The following is a 15,441-nucleotide window of genomic DNA, read 5'->3' on the forward strand; positions in this document are numbered from 1 at the left end:
TCTTTTCACGCAGTGGAAGTGCACTCACTGTTTATTTGGACATGATCACTACTTACTGAAACAATTATATTACATCAGAGCAAGCATTTTGATTACACGATCAGCTTATCCTCCGTCTTGACTGAAGAGAGAACTGGGAAGGGGGCGTGGCTTCTAGCCCCTCTTGAGTAATCTGATTGGTGTATTCAAAAATCCTTGCTGTAACGTCCCACGAAGGCAAGCAACCATTATCTAAACCGCTTATCCTGATTAGGGTCGCGGGGGGTGCTGGAGCCTATCCCAGGCGGGGAAACACCCTGGACAGGTCTCCAGTCCATCGCAGGGCAGACACACACACTCACACCTAAGGGCAATTTTAGTGTCTCCAATTCAACTAACCTGCATGTCTTTGGACTGTGGGAGGAAACCGGAGCTCCCGGAGGAAACCCACGCAGACACGGGGAGAACCTGCAAACTCCACACAGAAAGGACCCGGCCGGGAACCGAACCCGAAACCTTCTTGCTGTGAGGCAACAGCTACCCACTGCGCCACCGTACCGGCAAGCAACCAAAACCCGCTAATTTCGTTCTACAGTTAAAAGGCAGCTTTACAGTTACAGCCTACAGTTGGCCTTAGTTCACAGGAAAAAAAAAAGTTTGCTCTGGTAAGGTACTTGGAAGATAATTATCGGGCTGTTCTTCCCATTTCTCGTATAAAAAATTTCGATTTCGACAAAACTACCAAGTACTGGGTGTTTGGACCACGGAGCCTATTACCGACGCCAGATTTTGCTACTGGTAAACTGCTCATTGCATTAAGTGTATAACATATCTTACTTTAGCTTACTCGACGCTGCCTGATTGTGTAAAAAAGTCAGATGAGGGAAAATTCGGAATTGCAGGAAATATAGTCGGAATTGCAAGAAATATAGTCGGGATTCTGAGAAATAAAGTCGGAATTGCGAAAAAGAGGGTCGCAATAAAGCAAAACAATTTTGTAATGTGGCGGGAACGGGCTTCCGTAGTTCTATGGTTGAGACTTTGCGTCTGTTTGTTAAATTCAGATCAGGCGACGAGTCCGATGAGAATTGTTAACTTGAGGTAAAAATCTACATTTTCTACGTTAGTTCTTCTAAGTGAAGACTTTTGAAATCCAGATCCTGTAAAGTAATTCTTTTAGAAAAGCTGCTCACGAAAAGTTCTCTCTCATTGATCAACCAGTAAATAGTTAGAATGGGACGTAATCCATGCCAAAACGAAAACGGTGAAATGAAAGTTCAAACCCCGGTTTGACATTTCTTTTTCAAAACCTGTGCGCACATATCCTGCGATTTAATTTTCGACATGAACGCGCTGTATCTGCTAAAATGAAAATGCAAAGCAGCATTGCGTTTTCGTTTCCCACTTTGCCTTTTCATTTTCGAGTTCGCCTATATGCAAATATATGTTAAGGAGAAATGGGCGTTACCGAAGACACGGACAATATCTCCAAGCCTGTCTAAAATGACTTCGACTCTGAGTAAAACGAAGTCTTCATCCTGACAATTCGCTAACTTAGCTCACTCGCCGTCTCTGAGAATGCATCCGCCATTGTTACCTCTATTAGGCTTTCGGGCACTTTCGCGGTCACGTGTCTTCCACTATTAAGGTCCGTGTCTTCGGTAACGTCCAGTTCTCCTTAACATATATTTGCATATAGGCCAACTCGAAAATGAAAAGGCAAAGTGGGAAACGAAAACGCAATGCTGATTTGCCTTTGCATTTTCATTTTGGCAGATACAGCGCGTTCATGTCGAAAATTAAATCGCAAACTGGGATTTTGCCATAGGATTATCAGCTTTGTCTTTTCGTTTCCATTTTGTCCGATTTGTACCGCCAAATCTGTTCAAAGGAAAAGACTAACAAACGAAATGACAAAAAGATAATTTTATTTTTGTCAGAAAAGACTCGCGTTTGTCTTGAAAATGAAAATAAAAATCGAGTTATGTAATTTCATTTTTAATTTTGGCAGGATATGTGCGCACAGGTATTGAAAAAGAAATGTCAAACCTGGGTTTGAACTTTCATTTTACCGTTTTCATTTTTATTTTAATTTTGGCATGGATAACCTCCCATGAGTTAGCAAGTGTGCTGATAAATTAATTTATACATGATGTAACATTTAGCCTGGCATTTAATGTCTTGGTTCAAACTAATCTTATTTTAGAAGAGTACTTTGTCTTAACCTCATTTTCCTCTACCTCTGTTCTGCTGTATCATGTATCTGTCTTATTCTGATAGGAAATGCGTGTAAATAAAGAGCAGTTTTGCATGAGAGTGTGTATACTCTTGATTAATTTGATGATTATCTTAATTAGGGTGTATGCATTTACTCACACGGTTCTTTGCGATTCTAATAATTATAATAATCGGGATGCGTGTAATTAGTCAGGAGAAAAGTGACAAGATGGCCACTGATGAAACGGAGATGTCGTCCACGTCTGTGGGGCAGTCATGTGGAGTTCTTCCTGAATCACATGACACAGGTAGGAAACATTCGGCTGTTTTACTGAGTGTCCTCCTTCTGTGTTCTGGTCCTCTCTGTGCTTGTGTAGGTTGGTAGGTTGGCGTGTGTGTGTACAGTTTGTGTGTTTGTGTTGTAGAGCTGCTGAAGACAGGCTTCTTGAAAGAGGAGATCTCACAGTCAAACGGTTACACCCGAGGAAGAGACTCGTCCAACAGACCTAGCATCAAATACACTGAGGAGGAGAAACCCATAGACAAAGACTGTCTGTGTAGGGCAAGATCTCTTGGACTGATCCTGTAGTCTCTCTCTCTCTCTCTCTCTCTCTCTCTCTCTCTCTCTCTCTCTCTCTTTGTCTTTCTGCATGTAAAGGGTGCAGTGGTTAAAAGCAGAAGTCAAACACTCCCCAGTTTCTACAACATCATAATGTTTTTGACTGATGCATGTTTGGTAGATATTTGGTTTTGAAGCACTCTCAGGAAGACTGAAAATGTTTTTCATCATCAGCTGCTGAAAATGAAAAGTAAAAACGGGCACGAAAGAGTTAAATGTCAGTGTGAATGCTGAACTGTGTCTCTATACTGATGGTCCCATACCCAGATAGTATTGGGTCTTATCAGACTGTGAGGACTGCCCTTTTAGGATGAGTAAAGTCTGGTGTTGTTATTTAGAGTGTCTTTTAGGAAGACTGAAATCTAATGTAGTTATTTAGAGTGTATTTTAGTCTGACTGAAGTCTATTGTTGTTATTTAGAGTGTATATTAGTCTGACTGAAGTCTATTGTTGTTGTTATTTAGAGTGTATTTTAGTCTGACTGAAGTTTATTGTTGTTATTTATATTTTTCTCCTTATTTCCCCAGACTGTGAGGATTGCCGGTCTTTCTTCCTTGGTAAATGTGAGGTGCATGGCCCCCCCACGTTCATCCCCGACACCCCCGTGCCCATAGGGGTCACGGAAAGAGCCAGACGCACCCTTCCCTCAGGACTAGAGGTCAGGAGGTCAAACATCCCAAACGCAGAGCAGGGCGTGTTTAACCAGGGTGACACTATACCCAGAGGGACACACTTTGGCCCCTATGAAGACCAGATGTCTGACAGAGAAGACACCAAGGACAGTGGATACTCCTGGGTGGTGAGTGAACCTGTTAATTAATGATATAAGAAGGTTTTCAGTTGGCATTTACTGGGGCTCTGTGCAGTGAAGCCAAATTCCTATTTCATTGCATTTACCGATGCTCTGTGTCATCAGCTGCTGGTAGGAGCTTCAACAAATTATTTTACACTCATTTCAATTCAGAGAGCCTCACGCTCTATCAAACCTCTGACATAAACCTGGAATTGGTCATAATATGTGCAGTGAAAGACTGTATACATAACAAATCAACATTTATGAAGGAAAAACCTCTTTTCCTTAGCTCTACAAACGTCAGCAGTGTGAAGATCGTGTTGATGTGAAGAGAGAGAATTTTTCCAACTGGATGAGGTGAGATACTGAGCACAGAGATCACTCCTGTTCCTTATTTTTCACATATTTATGTTAAATGTACAGACAGTGTACATTCATACGCTCAGAGGTAAAACCTAACTGTGTTTTGTATCAGAGGTAACTATATCTCTGAGGAAACCTTGCTGTCCAGTATTTTGGTGTTCAGACATTCTCTGGAATCAAACTTACAACCTTCCAGATACTGGTCTGTTTTCTCTTTACCGCTGACTGAGTGACACCCCCTCACATTCACTGTTCTCACAGACCAGATGAGACCAGAATTTATACAAACACCAATCAGCATGGAGATCCTCTGAACACATGGGTTTTCATATTTGATGCATGTATTTCAGTAAACCTCTGTGTCTGTGGTATCAAAATTAACTCATAACGAGCCAACGGCTTTGGGATTCAAATATGTAGCATCAGATGAGATCCATCCATCCATCCATTTTCTCCCGCTTATCCGGGACCGGGTCGCGGTGGCAGCAGGCTGAGGAGGGTCGCCCAGACATCCCTTTCCCCGGCTACATCCACCAGCTCCTCCTGGGGGATCCCAAGGCGTTCCCAGGCCAGCCGAGATATATATTTCTCCCAACGTGTCCTGGGTCTTCCCCGGGGTCTCCTCCCAGTTGGTCGCGCCCGGAACACCTCCATAGGGAGGCGCCCAGGAGGCATCCTGACGAGATGCCCGAACCACCTCAACTGACTCCTTTCAATGCGGAGGAGCAGCGGCTCTACTCCAAGCTCCTCCCGGGTGTCCGAGCTCCTCATCCTATCCCTAAGGGTGCGCCCAGCCACCCTGCGGAGGAAGCTCATTTCCGCCGCTTGTATCCGCGATCTCATTCTTTCGGTCACTACCCAGAGTTCGTGACCATAGGTGAGGGTTGGAACAAAGATCGACTGGTAAATTGAGAGCCTTGCCTTCTGACTCAGCTCCTTCTTCACCACGACGGTCCGGTACAACGACCGCATGACTGCCGCCGCCTCCCCGATCCGCCTGTCGATCTCCCGCTCCATTTTACCCTCACTCGTGAACAAGACCCCAAGATACTTGAACTCCTCCACCTGAGGCAGGAACTCAGTCCCAACTCGGAGGGGGCAAGCCACCTTTTTCCGGCATAGGACCATGGCCTCGGACTTGGAGGTGCTGATCCTCATCCCGACCGCTTCACACTCGGCTGCAAACCGCCCCAATGCGTGCTGGAGGTCACAGTTTGATGAGGCCAACAGAACCACATCATCTGCAAAAAGCAGAGACGCAATCCTAAGGCCACCGTACTGGACACCCTCCTCACCCCGACTGCGCCTTGAGATCCTGTCCATGAAAATTAAGAACAAGATCGGAGACAAGGTACAGCCCTGGCGGAGTCCAACACTCACTGGGAATGAGCTTGACTTTGTGCCGAGAATACGGACACAGCTCTCACTGCGGCTGTACAGGGACCGAATGGCTCGCAGCAGCGAACCTGGCACCCCATACTCCCGCAGTACCCCCCACAGGACACCCCGGGGGACACGATCGTAAGCCTTCTCCAGGTCCACAAAACACATGTAGACTGGATTGGCAAATTCCCATGATCCCTCCAGTATCCGTGCGAGGGTGAACAGCTGGTCCGTTGTTCCACGGTCAGGACGGAATCCACATTGTTCCTCCTGTATCCGAGGTTCGACAATCGGCCGCAGTCTCCTTTCCAATACCCTAGAGTAGGCTTTCCCAGGGAGGCTGAGTAGTGTGATACCCCGATAGTTGGAGCACACTCTCCGGTCCCCTTTTTTAAAAATGGGGACCACCACCCCCGTCTGCCACTCCACAGGCACTGTCCCTGACTCCCACGCGACGTTGAAGAGGCGTGTCAGCCATGACAGCCCAACAACATCCAAAGCCTTCAGCATTTCAGGGCGGATCTCATCCACCCCTGGCGCCTTGCCACTGTGGAGTTTTCTAACTGCCTCAGTGACCTCTGCCAGAGAGATGGGTGACGACCCTCCTGAATCTTCTGGCCCTGCCTCCTCTATGGAGGGCGTGTCAGTCGGATTTAGGAGCTCCTCAAAGTGTTCCTTCCACCGTCCGACCACATCCTCAGTTGAGGTCAGGACCTCCCCGTCCCTGCTGAGAACAGCCTGGACGAGGCCCTGCCTTCCCTTCCTGAGTCGCCTGACGGTTTGCCAGAACCTCTTTGAGGCCAAGCGAAAGTCCTTTTCCATGGCCTCCCCAAACTACTCCCATACCCGAGTTTTTGCTTCCATGACAGCCGTCGCTGCTGCCCTTTTGGCATGCCGGTACCTCTCAGCCAATTCCGGAGTCCCCCGTGCTAGCCAAGCCCGGAAGGCCTCCTTCTTCAGCCTGACGGCTTCCCTCACCGGTGGCGTCCACCACCGGGTCCTTGGGTTGCCGCCACGACAGGCACCAACGACCATCTGGCCACAGCTCAAAGCTGCCGCTTCAACAATGGAGGCTCTGAACAGGGTCCATTCAGACTCCATGTCCCCAGCCTCCCTCGGGATCAGGGAGAAGCTCCGCCGGAGGTGTGAGTTGAAGATCTTCCGTACAGGGTCCTCAGCCAGCCGTTCCCAGTTCACCCTCACTATGCGCTTGGGTTTACCAGGTCTGTCTGGCAGCCTCCCCCACCATCTGATCCAACTCACCACCAGGTGGTGATCAGTTGACAACTCTGCCCCTCTCTTCACCCGAGTGTCCAGCACATACGGCCGCAGGTCTGATGAGACAACTACAAAATCGATCATCGACCGTTGGCCTAAGGAGCTCTGGTACCAGGTACACTTATGAGCTACCTTATGCTCGAACATGGTGTTCGTTATGGACAATCCATGACTCGCACAGAAGTCCAATAACAAAGCACCACTCGGGTTCAGATTAGGTAGGCCGTTCCTCCCAATCACTCCCCTCCAAGTCTCTCCATCATTGCCAACGTGAGCATTGAAGTCTCCCAGAAGAACTACAGAGTCCCCAGATGGTGTCTTCACTAGGACACTTTCCAGTGTATCTAGGAAGGCTGGGTACTCTGAGCTGCCGTTCGGCGCGTACGCCGTCACGACAGTCAGAGATTTCCCCCCGCAACCCGAAGGCGCAGTGAGGCGACCCTTTCGTTCACCGGGACAAACTCCAACACGGCGGCGCTCAGTCGGGGGCTAACAAGTAATCCCACACCTGCTCGCCGCCTCTCGCCCCAGGCAACTCCAGAGAAGGACAGAGTCCAGCCCCCATCCAGGAGTTTGGTTCCAGAGCCAAGGCCGTGCGTAGAAGTGAGCCCAACTATATCTAGTTGGTATTGCTCCACCTCCCGCACTAGTCCCGGCTCCTTCCCCGCCAGAGAGGTGACATTCCACGTACCAAAAGCCAGTTTCTGCACCGTAATTCCAGTCCGCTGGGGCCCTCGCCCCATCCTGCCACCCGTGTGGCATCGCACCCGGCCCCTGTTTCTCCCCTCGCAGGTGGTGGGCCCACGAGAGGGATCAGATGAGATGACATACATAAAACAATTCTTGTTATTTCCTCATGCATGAAACTGGGTGCACTAATGAATGAAAGAGTGATATTTAATACATTAAATGTGAACATAAATAATTGCATCTACAACTGAAAGACAAAAATAGTCAGGCGTAATGTTTAGTTAATTATTTTTCCATTTTACGTGGTTTATTTTGAGTTTATTCAGTAACATACTCAGTCATTGATTAATTTACCAATTATTTGTCCCAGTCCCAAAGTTTCTCATATCATCAGTGTGTCAGTGAAAAGTGAATTATCCTGAGTAAGACTGTGTCAGACCCTCAGACCTCAGGATTGGAGCTTTCACATTCTCTGTATCACACAGTAATCAGCTCTTAGTACAGGGGGTGTGAAACCTCTTCATTAAATCCACACACAGTGTAAAACAAAAATAAGATTTTTAAAAGAGAAAGAAAAATAGTAGAATGGCGAAGATCTCCATACCCCTAAATGGCATGTCCCACCCAATGACATTCTGACCAGTTCACATATCTGCTAAGCTTTACACAGCTTCACATGGTGCTTTTGAGTATGCTGTGTGTTACTGCCCAAACTGTAAGACTTTTCTGTTTGTCCTGTACAGTAATCGCTGTAACTAAATACATTCATGGATTTTATTCGCAGACTAACAGTAAAACATGTCTAACGTTACGGGTGGCAACAGGTGCTAATAGGTCTACAGCACAAATGAGTAACTACATGTCCATGACCGAAGAAGGGCAGATCTTAACAAACTGTGCTAATGACTAATACATAATAGTGAGTAATAATAAAGAGATGAGTCACATTGAGATCATCTCATTAAATCGGTCTCCATTTTGCTGAAATGTTGCATAATCTCACATGTTTCCTTGCACACTGATACACCTGGTGCATCTTATGTGCCATTATCAGCATGACACTGAAGGATCCTGAACCATGTCCTCCATTAAGCAGGCTGCATAACCAAACCTTCATCACAAAATGAAATGTTTCAGCTGTCAACAATTCTTCAGTGTCGCTAATGAGGATACTGATTCAGTTCAGAAAAGCTGGGAGTAAGGACAACATATGGACGTGGGCATTTTGGGCATAAACACTAAGCTCTGATTGGTCCAAGGAGGAGAGTTTATCCTTTGGTGCCAGAGGCACTGGGCATTTTTGCCAGTGATGAGGAATGTTTGGTGTGAAGAGCGCTCAGATACATGTCACATCCACTACCACTTTATGGCACCTGCCAGCTCCCAGGCGTCTCCATGGGAACGTAACAGGGGTGGAGACCTGTGCTGTTTCCCGGATTCACTCATCAATGCTGAACAGAGCACTGAGTGAGATGGTGGGGAGTGTACACTTGTCTGTTTGACCCTCACAGGACACAAACCCACATGATCTCGTGACAACACCCCAACCAGCTAGTGTTACTGCTGGGATTCCTCCTCTATTAGAGCATTCCAATTGTGTTAGTCTGTTCCAAATCTGTTCATCTTTCCTGGCACCTGTTCATTGTAAAATTTGGTTCAGTCATGTGTTATTTGCATATGTGTCTAATGAGTGTTAAAAGAGTTTTGTTTAATAAGAGGCAGTGAGCGTCCCCTTACATCAGAGTCAAAACTCCATTTAGAGACGTGACTTTAATTTTATCCTTAACTTATCCATGACTTCACTTATCCATCCATTCCTCTTCTCATTTTCTGCCTTAACTTGGTTTTCTCTTGTGCAATGTAAACCTCTTTATCTGCCTCATGTCTCACTCTTGACCTTTTCCCTCATCACACTCTCTCTCTTTCTCTCTAAGGTATGTGAACTGTGCCCGTAATGATGAAGAGCAGAATCTGGTGGCTCTTCAGTACAAAGGGGGGGTTCTGTTCCGCAGCTGTAGACCCATCGCTGCTGGAGAGGAGCTGCTGGTCTGGTGTGGAGAAGAATATACCAAGGACCAGGACGACCCAGCGGACTGCCACTGGGACAAGACATTTTCCCCTGAGCAACGTAACATGATTTTTTTCCCCCCTATTTTCCCACTCAATTCCCTGCATTTGTTTTCGTTTGTTTTTGTTTTTGTTTTTTTAAGAGAATGGTTTAGTTGTACTTTAAATTGATGCTGAGGTTAATGTCAGTTTGGTCTTTTAATGTTGTTTATAGATTTTTGTCCAGGTTGTGATGTGGTTTTCTGGTCCTGTTGTGGACATGTCCCTCTCTTTGTTTAGGCCACATTTCCTTGCAAAACCTCATTGAGACATGGCATCCTGAAGAGTCCCTGAGTTTACTAAAGACCAGAGAGATTAAATCAGAAGTGCCACTGAGCCCACAACAGTTATCCTCTGATATTACATTCATTTCAGCACAATCCACTGTCAACACGAAAAGAATGCGCTCTTCGTTTGGAAAGAGCTCCCCTGTCAGAAGAGCCCTAACACCTAAACAGAGAGTGACAGGGAAGAACACAACACACTCTTCATGCAGGAAGAGCCTCAGAAGACACCAGCGCATTCACACGGGGGAGAAGTCAAACCACTGCTCCCAGTGTGGGAAGAGCTTCAGTCAGTCATCAAGTCTTAGAACACACCAGCGCATTCACACAGGGGAAAAGCCATACTACTGCTCCCAGTGTGGGAAGAGCTTCAGTTGGTCATCAAGTCTTAGAACACACCAGCGCATTCACACAGGGGACAGGCCATACCACTGCTCCCAATGTGGGAAGAGCTTCAGTCAGTCATCAAGTCTTAGAACACACCAGCGCATTCACACAGGGGAAAAGCCATACCACTGCTCCCAGTGTGGGAAAGGCTTCAGTCGGTCATCAAGTCTTAGTACACACCAGCGCATTCACACGGGGGAGAGGACATACCACTGCTCTCAGTGTGGGAAGAGCTTCAGTGATTCATCAAGTCTTCAATCACACGAGCGCATTCACACGGGGGAAAAGCCATACTACTGCTCCCAGTGTGGGAAGAACTTCAGTAAGTATTCAGGTCTTGTGAGACACCAGCGCATTCACACAGGGGAAAAGCCATACCACTGCTCCCAGTGTGGGAAGAGCTTCAGTGATGCATCAAATCTTAAAACACACCAGCGCATTCACACGGGGGAAAAGCCATACCACTGCTCCAAGTGTGGGAAGAGCTTCAGTGATGCATCAGGTCTTAGAAGACACCAGCGCATTCACACGGGGGAGAGGCCGTACCACTGCTCCCAGTGTGGGAAGAGTTTCAGTCGATCATCAAGTCTTAGAACACACCAGCGCCTTCACACGGGAGAGACCATACCACTGCTCCCAGTGTAGAAAGAGCTTCAGTTGGTCATCAAGTCTTAGAACACACCAGCGCATTCACACAGGGGAAAAGCCATACCACTGCTCCCAGTGTAGGAAGAGCTTCAGCCAATCAGCTGACCTGAACAGGCACAGGTGTACACTGAGGACCGTTTGAGGTGTGTTGTGATTTTGGACCAGTGTGTTACCTGTTCAGTGGGAGTTTGGACCAGTATGTTTCCTGTTCAGTGGGAGTTTGGACCAGTGGGTTACCTGTTCAGTGTTAAGAGATACGTACACATGTCATGTCATTGTTCCTCAGGTTACATTAGAATGACAGAGGATTCATTCATGTCACTGTTACTACTAAATAATAAGTTTATTGTTCATGAGTTAATGATAGTGCTTTGATTAAACAGTTAGTGATAGACTTAGGTCAGTTAAAAAAAATAATACATAGCAAAAGCAAAAAGCAGAACTATTTTCCACGATGCATTTATGTCTGCTGATAATAAATGTAGATTTGAAGCACGTGAGCGAATGTGAATAACTGTCAGCTCTTGTTTTTATGACCAAACTTCAATATTAAATCTTAGGTTCTGGCCACTGTTCATTCTGCATCTGGGATTGTGATTCCATTCTTTCTCTCTCTCTCTCTCTCTCTCTCTCTCTCTCTCTCCTCTCACTCTTTCTTTCCCCCTCTCTCTGTGTAGCATTTACTGAGGTTGATGTATCCGTAAACCTTAGAACCAGTGTTTTTAATCTCGCCTGGCTACATCCCTTGGCTTTGTGTTGTTTTAAGCTGGGGTGTGTTTTGGGGTTTTGATTCGGGGTTCATTAAGTGCTTCCTCTTGTACCATTTGAGTGAACAGTTCACAGCCCTCTTCTGTTCACGCGTTCAGCACTGAAGGCTCACACTCCCAGGATGAGCCGTCTACCAATAGGATCTTTGGCTTTGGCCGTGGACTAAGCTCTCTGGCCCTGTGTGCCTGTCCGTTTACCAGCCCAGTCCCCTCTTTGTCCCTCCTCTCCCAACTATAACTTAACAGGACCCCTGTGGATATTCACCTAATAAACACAAACCTCTACCAACTCCAGTTAGTTTGTCTTCATTAGAGACACACCACTGACAGAGGATCAGTTAGTTTTTGTTCATTAGAGACACACCACTGACAAAGCATCACAAGGCTCCTATGGAGGGAGGAGCTGTTTGCACCACAGAACCTGTGGACAATCCAGGTAAAATAAGACATGTCCATCAGCCCATGTTAAAAATCCTGATCCAAATGGGCTCACCTGACAACGTTTCACCCTGTATCTAATGTCAGTCAGTCCCTGATCACCCTGTATCTAATGTCAGTCAGTCCCTGGTCACCCTGTATCTAATGTCAGTCAGTCCCTGGTCACCCTGTATCTAATGTCAGTCAGTCCCTGATCACCCTGTATCTAATGTCAGTCAGTCCCTGGTCACCCTGTATCTAATGTCAGTCAGTCCCTGGTCACCCTGTATGTAATGTCAGTCAGTTCCTGGTGACTCTGTATCTAATGTCAGTTAGTCCCTGGTCACCCTGTATCTAATGTCAGTCAGTCCCTGGTCACCCTGTATCTAATGTCAGTCAATCCTTGATCACCCTGTATCTAATGTCAGTCAGTCCCTGATCACCCTGTATCTAATGTCAGTCAGTCCCTGGTCACCTTGTATCTAATGTCAGTCAGTCCCTGGTCACCCTGTATGTAATGTCAGTCAGTTCCTGGTGACTCTGTATCTAATGTCAGTTAGTCCCTGGTCATCCTTTATCTAATGTCAGTCAGTCCCTGGTCACTCTGTATCTAATGTCAGTCAGTTCCTGGTTACTCTGTATCTAATGTCAGTCAGTTGCTGGTCACTCTGTATCTAATGTCAGTCAGTTCCTGGTCATCCTCACTAACTGCGTCACTAAAAGTCTCTGCACATTGTCAGGCAGACACTGCGCAGCTTTCAGAAAGAAAAGGACATTTGTTAACCTCAAGTGTTCCTTAGTAATTAACGTTGCTGTTGTGTAAACTCTCTCCCTCTTTTTCACCCTTCTTTATCTATTTCTATCACCCTCACTCTGCCTCTCTATCCCTATCCCCTTTGATCCCAGTTCTCCCTTTTATGGCCCAGGCCTCCCTGTGTGTAGGACCATTGCATACCAAAGCAGAAACCACTCGTGGTAACACCTAACAGACGCCAGGCTCGATGTTTTAGCGCAGCAGCCCCCAGACCATTTGGTCAAATGCTGATAAGGTTTAATTGCGAGGGAGACTAGATCACCTCGGGAGATTAGTTTTCCGGTGAGAATAGAATTCAGACCATGTCACAGGCCCCATCTGCATGGCTCCACTCGGGAACAAACTATGTAGAACAAAAGAATAATGAAACTAACCATACAATATTATCAGTTAAATGCGCATATCGAATCATAACTGTTCGTATACTCAAATGTTAAAACTTAAAAGTAACCAGGAGCCAAGTCATGAGCAGCTAATTGTATGACCATCGGTGTAACTGTGCGGTTTTTAATGGTAAAGAAACCATATTTGGTCTTGTTCGGGAGCATAAAATGCCATAGATTCGAGTATGCGGACGTAATTTTACTATTCTTTAATGGGAAAAAGTTATGTAAAACTATTTCAACCGAGCTCAAATTAATACTTCCCAAACTCTAAGGAGAGTCTCCTCCTTTCAGGCAGAGACACCCCCAAAAGGATAGCGGCACCCCCCGTCTGCAAATCAGAGAAAATGCCAGACTCTCCGCTATCCTGCAGTTCAGTTCAGCTGCACCAAGGTTCTACGGGAGGTAATCCACGCCGTTTTGAGGGGCTCTTTTAGCTCCTACTTCAGGGTAGGTACTTCCGCAGCGCAATAGGAACCTTGTGACCTAGGCGTACAGCCATTGGTCCAGACGCACGATGATTGCAGCCGCCATTTTTAAAGATCCGTGCAAAATATAAAGTCTTAGAACGTATTACATTTAGTTTTTGATATTCATGTCTAAAAATGTCTTAAAATGTCTGGAATTGTAGGAGGGGAGGCATGGTTTTTATGTTTTATTTCACCGGTATTTTATATCTCTCTACAATGACCATTTCTGCAACGTCCAATGTATATTTGTACATTGAAGAGGTAGCGTACACTCCGCTTCGGTGGGTGCTTGTGTGTCCGCTTGTGTGGCTGTGATCGGCATTTTAACCTAAAATAAGAATGTGTTTATCCAGCTTACGATTTGAGGGCTGCGGTGGGGAAAAAGGAAAAAAGAAACCAAAAAAACCCCCCACGGTGCTGCGAGCAAGCGTCAGGCACAAGCGCTATGCTAGCACCCGAAAAGTACTATGCCTATCGAGTCATTCACTGCTACTGCGGTGGTAAATGCATAAATGCAGTGGGACATTTTTCCCGTTGGACTGGGTCTATCGCCATACAGTTTTATTTTCGTTAATGAGGCAGTTATATGTTATCTAATGTGCGCTCAATATTTCTGTCATTCAAATTCAATAAAACTGGTTAATTGTGTATACTGTAGTCTAGTTTGTCGATTTCTTTTGTCGCAGTAATGGTATTTTTAAGGTCTTAAAAGTAATTAAATTTGTACTTAAAAATGTGCAGATATCCATGGTTAGTCGTTAACAACGGCTCTTAGCTGCTGTACCGCCGGCCGGCTTACGTCACTTCAGCGTTCCTACTGGTGGTGCGAATGTAAACAGAAAAAAGGCCCTAGAACGTATGCAGTTCTAGGGGAAGCTCCCCAGGGCGTACTTCTTAGCAAATGAGACCCTAGAACTGTTCGGTCTGAAAGCGCCTAATGGCGGATGCATTCTCAGAGACGGCGAGTGAGCTAAGTTAGCGAATTGTCAGGATGAAGACTTCGTTTTACTCAGAGTCGAAGTCATTTTAGACAGGCTTGGAGATATTGTCCTTGTCATCTAAAAAACCAAAGATTCGACATTCAGGGGCTCTAAATTCAGCTGGTCACTTGTTATACAGAGTCAATTTGTCAACTGTCATGTTGTCAGAGGAGTGACTGTTGACATTCTTTACTTCCCTGATAATGCTGCCCATACCATAGTGATGGTCCATAAATCACAGTGCTACAGCTGATCAGGCCTCCATTCTTTTCAATTCCATGACACCTGTATATGTGTTCTATGAATTTACTGTAAAAGTATATTGCATGGAGTTTGCATGTTCTCCCCGTGTCTGCGTGGGTTTCCTCCGGGAGCTCCGGTTTCTTCCCACAGTCCAAAGACATGCAGGTTAGGCGAACTGGAGGAAACCTGTTGCACAGTTAATTTATTTCTTCCTTAATTAAATCCTTGTTAAACCTTTTTTTTTTAATATGGTATTTTATTGTCAGGTCTTGTTGGCTTGTTTACTGACAAAAAGACAAAACAAAAAAAAAAAACAAAAAGTGAGAAAAAGACTCCTTTCTGATGAGCCATCCCTGACTGATCCTACTGCTGCCACTGTGCCCCCTCATGGACTTTGATAGTCTTTGAACCCAGAGCTGGCCTGTGTGACACCCTGTTTCACTGAACACAAACACAAAGAAAGGGATTCATGTCATTGGAAGTGAAATATCAACCTGTTTGCCTGCATTTGAAATGACTCTTAATATTGGCAGAATATAATGACAGGAACTTTCACTTTTTTTTTTACTTTGTTATTTTTAGTCGTGAAGGGAAACATTAAAATGTATTAAAATAGACTT

General features: G+C 45.8%; 1 protein-coding gene across 1 annotated transcript in view; it reads left to right on the forward strand.

The window, feature by feature from the left end:
* Positions 1-15,441, forward strand: part of LOC115823849 (uncharacterized) — a 664,236-nt gene that overhangs the window by 192,220 nt on the left and 456,575 nt on the right. The window contains 2 exon segments of the mRNA XM_030787872.1: positions 9,940-10,719; positions 10,721-10,861. Of these exon segments, the coding sequence (XP_030643732.1) occupies positions 9,940-10,719; positions 10,721-10,861 (921 nt within the window).

The sequence above is a fragment of the Chanos chanos genome, chromosome 11 (genome assembly GCF_902362185.1).
Source record: "Chanos chanos chromosome 11, fChaCha1.1, whole genome shotgun sequence".
NCBI lineage: Eukaryota > Metazoa > Chordata > Actinopteri > Gonorynchiformes > Chanidae > Chanos > Chanos chanos.